General features: G+C 40.3%; 1 protein-coding gene across 1 annotated transcript; it reads left to right on the top strand.

The window, feature by feature from the left end:
- The first annotated feature begins 3683 nt into the window (after positions 1 to 3683).
- On the top strand, positions 3684 to 4817 carry wdr89 (WD repeat domain 89). The gene has a single exon (XM_086151700.1). The coding sequence runs from the start codon at positions 3684 to 3686 to the stop codon at positions 4815 to 4817; it is 1134 nt and encodes a 377-aa protein (XP_086007826.1).
- Positions 4818 to 6777: the final 1960 nt, after the last annotated feature.

Raw genomic sequence — 6777 nt, 5'->3', positions numbered from 1 at the left:
TTTTTGTGGCCAGTATTGTTTGAATAAGATGTTCCAGAGGGTTTGGTGACGTCGCTAGCGGCAGACGGTGATGCGGTGTCACCTGACCACCAGTTTTTTATCTTCTTCTTCCAGGGTTCTTGGTTGCCAGAGCCGCAGCTGCCGGCCAGGATGTTCAACACCTTCTCAACTCCTCAGAAGGCCAATGTCCGTTCATTTTTGGCAGGATGATGCTATAATAAGAAAAACACTAAAATAAACTGAAATCAGAGTAACATGATCAAAAGACATCAATATTTGAAAGCTTAGGTTGTTTTTACTTTCTTATGACACTTTGTCCTTGATCACAGGAATTCAACTTTCATATAAAAATCGTTCCGCAGTGGGAAAATTTCAAGAAAAAAGAGAAAGTAGAAAAAGGAAAACAATGGGGGAGAAGAGGAGGAAAAAATCCATTCCCAAACAAGGCTCCTGTTGGGGGACACAGTGTGGGATTAGGAAAAAAAACACAGCAGCACTTAAGCAACGTGATAAGACATTACAAATGAAAAGATATTACAACAGCACTCAAACACTCGCACATGTGGTGGTGGTGGTGGTGGGGGTGGATGGGAAGGTGTTGCAGCATAGACACTGGACATGCTGCAACACTGGAGGCGCATCACACTGACTTCCATTATGATACTCCGCAACAAGGGGAAGGAGAGGGTCGGGAGACAGGAAGGCGTTGAGTTAAGGAGGTGTGTGCATTATGTGTCTTTACATAGTCGTTGCTGTGGAGACGACCTCAGAGAATTCCGATCAAGAGACAAAGTTCACAGGTGGAGGGGGGTGGTATCTTGTCTTCATAACATCTAAGAGAGTGGAGAGATACCAGCCTTCCAAGGCCGGCGTTGGGGAGCTAATGAAGATAACAATTGTTCTGGGTTCAGGCCAACTCTGTAACTTTCCATCTGCCTTAAGTCTGTCCCGTTCTCTCGGTGGCATCCAGTTGTCTGAATTAGGTGGCTAATTTCTGTCGAGCCCAGCTGTCAACTTCTCCAAGTTACCATCCATCCTTGACAAACCTTAATCCTGTCTACGAGAGTGCTCTGCAATCATATGAGTCTGAGAGTTGCCAGCCCTGCCCATTCCCTCAACCATCTATTGCATTTTGTGATAAATCAGGTACCCACCATCTCCAAATAGCAGTTGTCATATGTTGACATAATTCCAATTATGTAGATGTCTTCAGCGTCCTCTATGGAAAGGATCGGCAGGCACACGATCCTCCACTTCTCTCAGAAGTTTATTGTGTATCCGGCTATAAATGTGGATATGAGGGCTCATCTTTCATTGAGAAAATTTGATCAATTAGATTGACAGGTAAGTTTCGGACGAAATGCGAATAGTTCAGACACAGACTGTACAAGACAAAGGGCGGCAAGGGGGACAGATAAGGGCAGGGAGGGAGAGAGAGAAGTGTCCGCCTCCATTGAGAGCCAGAGACTAACTTTTATATATTATAGGACTGTCTCAGAAAATTAGAATATTGTGATGAAGTTCTTTATCTTCTGTAATGCAATTAAAAAAAAAAAAACATTTTCATGATATTCTAATATTTTGAGATAGGATTATATATATATATATATATATATATATATATATATATATATATATATATGTCAGTATGATTGTTTTATTATCTTTATAAAATATGTTGGGTCGTTTAGCTGTTTCACTCAAAAACAAAAAACTGTTATCCAGGTAATGCAAGTAAACAGGTAATGCAATATCAAGTCAATATAATAAAAACTACATCTATCTTGTCCGCCACTAAGAAAACCATTAAATTCTTTGTGATCTTAATAGTTGCCGAAATCCCTCTATATAATGTCTTATATTATGAGCCACTATTCTGAGCCACTATTCGGAAAAAAATAAGGTTAAGGTTTTTCATCCCTGACAATTGAGTTGTCTGAATATACTGTGGCAAGCCGTGCATTCTTCGCAATTTAGAGATGATGAGGTAGTAGTATTGCTCAGTCATTCTTTCATTTTGGACATACAAATCATTGGATAACAACCAGCCATCAACTTCACTCCCATCTTCAATTCTGGTTGGATCCCTGTGGGACACAACAATATAGCTCACGGCATGGGTCAACAAAGGAGTTGACAGTTATTTGGAAACCTTTTTAAAAATTAAAAGGATATATAAAGACGGTTTAAGTACATTTTTGTAGACCCCTGATGACCGAGAAGTCTCAGAATCAGAAGGCTGCAGTTCCAAACACGTCTGAGTGTGAGAAAGAGGCTGCTGCTGCCACCTGCTGGACATCAGAAGTCTCACACCTTTTCCACCCTGACGGTCACCGTATTTGATCGACACCTTTCCACTCGTTTGAAGTGGAAATAAATAATTGTAAGAATGTGTGTGACTCTGTTAAGGAACCTGTTCTAATAAATGTTCAAAAAAAAAAAATAAAGTGGAAATAAATCTCGTTTTGATAAAGGACCTATCTTTATCATGAATTATTTTACAATCTTTATATTTTCATGTATTGGTTTCGCGAACAAAAAAAATATGCATGAAAATTAAAAATTATTCTACAGAAAACATTTAAGACAAAAAACCCACTAGTTTTCAATATCAATGATCAAAATAAAAATGTAGAAGATTTAGAAAAGCAGCGAACGGTCTCTTGCGCTCCCCATCCCGGAACCTTCATCAGCAGTGTGTTTGTTTCCTGACGAGTTGTAAATACTGTGACACCTTGATCCATCATGCTTTGCTGTCGTAGAAACCATGTGAAAGAACATGTCTGTTTAATTCTTTTAAAGCATTTTAACGTTATTCGAGGAACAGGCTAAATAAAAAAAGAAATCAACGAGCAATTCGTTGATTTCTTTCGTTGGGCAATTTGATATTTAAGTTCTTGTACCCGGAGAAATTTCTAGAAAGTAGGTCCATCGTCTCTTTGGCAGGGCAGAACCCGACGCTAGATAGTTAACAATTTAACTAAACAAAATATTTTGAAATATTTTTTACGTGGCATAGCATAGCATAACATAGCATTCGGCTGATTTTGTTCTCACGAAAAATTACATTTTTATCGGGGGGAAAACGCGTATATACTTAACATTTGAGTTAGCAGAAGACAGGAATTCTGCGGGAGGAGAAAAGGTAAGCATTACATGTAACGTTTGTTATCGCTGCTTTTTAGCTTACTTTTGAGCTAATTTTAAAGTAATTTATTATCCACTTGTCTGGTCTAACTGTATGTTTGTCTCTCAATCCTTTATATTTCCCCCCTATTGTTATCTTTTGCTTTTGGAATGAGCTGCAGAGCAGAAAGGGTTTGTTTCTGTTGTTTCTATTGTTTTCTTGAATTTAGCAAATCTATTAATGATGCCTTGCCTTAAATTTAAGCTTTTGCTTATTCAACGTGGTTTTTACCTTTTTAGTCCCTCACTTAAATATTCTGTCAGTATTTGTTTCTGTAATTTTCTGTTAATAAATGCTTTATAATGTTTTTGTACTTTAATTCAATTATTTTCAGGCTACAGGGATTTTATGTGATTTCCTGTAATTTTCAGTTATTGACAGTTTTTTTTACGTTTGTTTTGGAGATTTTAGGCTGATTTATTGCAACTATTTGGGAAATTCATGAATGAGTAATGGGTATTTTTTTATATTGTTCAGGCAGTGTATAGGTGATTCCATGGAGGCTTTGGAGGAGAAGCTCAGAGGGCTGTCTTTGGTGCGGCGATCCCGTCCAGGGCTGCCCACATATCTACTGAACTTGACCCAGCAGCCCAGTGGCCTGTTGGCTGTCTCCTGCTCCAACTTCACTGTACATCTTCATGACCGAGACAGTCTGCGTCCGCAAGGCGAGTATCTGGGCCACAGTAGGCCGGTGTGTGATGTCAGTTTTGCTCACAACTCCCCTCACCTCCTGTACTCCGGGTCAGCTGATGGGACAGTGAGAGGTTGGGACGTACGCCATCCTGGCACAGACGCTGTGCAGCTGTTCAAGAGTGACCCAGCGCACCACTACTGCAGCTTTGACTTGAGCTCCGGTGACACGCTGCTGTGTGCCGGCACAGAGCAAGTTGACCAGGAGGACAGTTTCCTGGTGTTCTGGGACGCCAGGAAGCCGGGGGCATCTGTGCTGGGCTTGTACTCCGAATCCCACAGTGACGATATCACGCAGGTCCGCTTCCACCCTCAGAATAAAGACCGAATGGCTTCTGGCTCCACGGACGGCCTGGTGAACGTGTTCGATTTGAGCAAGGGAACGGAAGAGGAGGCTCTTCTTGCTACCTGTAACAGTGACTCCTCTGCAGCTGTGGTGTGCTGGTGCGGCCCTGATCTGACGCGCCTTCTGTGTCTTGGTCACAGTGAGGGGCTTCACCTGTGGGACCTGAGCCACCTTGACTCAGACAATGCACTCACCATCTTCAGTAGTGCTGACGCCCGAAGTCAGGTGCCACTGCCAGACGGCAACAGCCTGGACTACCTGGTGGGGGGCTGCTGGCTGGACGAAGCCCAGACACTGCTGGTGGTGGGAGGGACGAACAGAGGTGACCTGCACCTGATGGACTGTGATGGGGAAGGGCTTCGTTTGCTCAAGAGCTTGAAAGGGGGACATGGCGCTGTTGTGCGCTGCTTCCTATGGGACGCGGCAGCAGACGCCCTGGTCACAGGAGGCGAGGATGCTCAGCTGTTGCTATGGAAGCCCGGTGGCATTGAGCTCACAGGAGGTAGAACGGAGATGATGAAGAGCGAGTCGGCCCTTAAAGTGAAGTCCAGGCCTCACAAACACCACTGTTTCCATAAGAGCAGGAAGATGTAGAAACAGAATCACAAAATGATCAATGAATGGGCCATCAGTTTTCATCTTTATAAGGGTTTTAACAGGTTCTCAAAACAGCAGAACTGAAGACAGGCGATCGAGCTGAACTGAATTCCAACTGTGTAATGATCTTACTGTCAGAGCGTCTGCATGGTCATCATTTTCTGCCTTTTCTTTGCAAATTGAGTGTTCATTTATAGACATTTTCCATTCAGTTTTTTTGTTGTTAAGGTAAATGTTCCTTTACAGCTGCTCAACTGAGGTCACCACAGCAAATCAACCACCTCAATGCGACCCTATTCTGTTAAGGGAAATTGATCAGAATTAGTTTTGTGAAGGAAGAAAATCAAAAGTTACCTGATTATTAGCATGAATCTATTTCAAAAAATATCTTAACAAAATAAGTTTTTTTTTTAAATGTCAGAAAACTAGCAAGAAATTCCTGAGCAGTTCAAAGAAAGTAAAGTGTTACAAAAGCATGACTTAAAACTCTTTTCCAGTTACTCTGCTGATTCCAAGTGTTCTAACACCAGATCAGGGATTGTGTGTTTAATTTCTTTTGCTTTGTTGACAGCAGAATCGTGCTTGGCTGTGTGTGTATGTGTGTCATGATAAATCCTGAACACTATATAAATATGCTTGTGATACGATTAGAGGAAGATAGTGTTTCTTGTTTTGTTTTTTTTTTTGTGTTTTTTTTTTTAGATGAAGTTTATAATCACCTCTGTGGTGTCCCGTGGCTCCACTTTCCATCCGTACCTCTGCACTATGTCCTCCAACAGCGTTTGCTGTGACATCTCTTCTTCCAGCTCTGCTGCTTGAAGGATCCTACTGGGAGTTTTCATGCTGATGATCCTGGAGTCCTCGCTCACTGGGAATGACCTTCAGGGTGCACTTCTCTGTTACATGTCGCCGTGGAATAACATGAATGGCAGTGTTTCTGTGTGTGTGGGTGTGCGTAAGTGTCTTCTGCGGTGATCAAGACTGTCTCTGATTAAAGAAATCTGCTGTGACTCGATGTTTGTGAGAGAAGTTTTTTTCTGAGTTAAAAAAAAGTTATGCAGTGAGAAAACTTATTAAAAGTAAGGAAAGATTTTTTTTTTGCAGTTTTTTTGTCAGTTTAATGAAAATATTGACCAATCACCTAAAAACTAAAGGTGTAAAAATGAGAGCGAAAAACCCAAATATTTTTATTTTTTTTGTTTTGTTGCTCAAAATAATGTGTGGAGGTTCTCAGTCATCCAGGTCATGATTGATTCTTGTCAAAATCTTTTCATGGCACCTGTACTTGATTTTCTTCCCTTGAAGAAGTTTCGGCTCTCATTCGAGAGGCGTCTTCAGATCAGATGGACTGTGGGGAGTTTCAAAAAGTAGTCCGGTTGCTACAGGAAGAAGATTTTTAAGACGAATGCTTAGAATAATGATTTACAAAGATCGTTAAATGTGACTACCCTGCAATATGAAGTCACTTCTGGTATATTATCATCATGAATTATGTAAAATTAGTATTAGAAATGGGCAGGACATAATGAGAGTATATAGGAGATTAATTTAGAAATTAAAAAATAGTTTCCTAGAAACTAATCAAATCAAGGAAAGAACAAAAGTCACTTATTAAACTCTAGCACCAATAATTAAAATTCAAAAAAGCTATTAGTCCTTGGGAAATTCAAGACAAGTAAGCATGGACTGCAGAGTAGAAAGAAATACATGTCAGAACAGATAATACAAAAAAATAAAAGATGATAAAAATGAAGGAGAAAAGAAAACTGCACAAGCTGTGTGACAAGCTGTACAATATATCTTAAGCTGTACAATGTACTGTATGATTAATGTTTAAAAAATAGTAAGATACCTATAAAGAGAGGGTTACAGATTAGTGCATTGCAGAAAGAGAAAAGAAACATCTATGTTTACAATGTCATTTGTTTTTGAGTAATAAATAATCAATAACTTTGAA

Source organism: Fistularia commersonii, chromosome 1 (genome assembly GCF_037954325.1).
Source record: "Fistularia commersonii isolate RoL2024-O1a breed Wild chromosome 1, RoL_Fcom_v1.0, whole genome shotgun sequence".
NCBI classification, from domain to species: Eukaryota; Metazoa; Chordata; class Actinopteri; order Syngnathiformes; family Fistulariidae; genus Fistularia; species Fistularia commersonii.
Note: the sequence above shows the minus strand (reverse complement) of the source record. Positions and strands in the feature narration are given on the sequence as shown.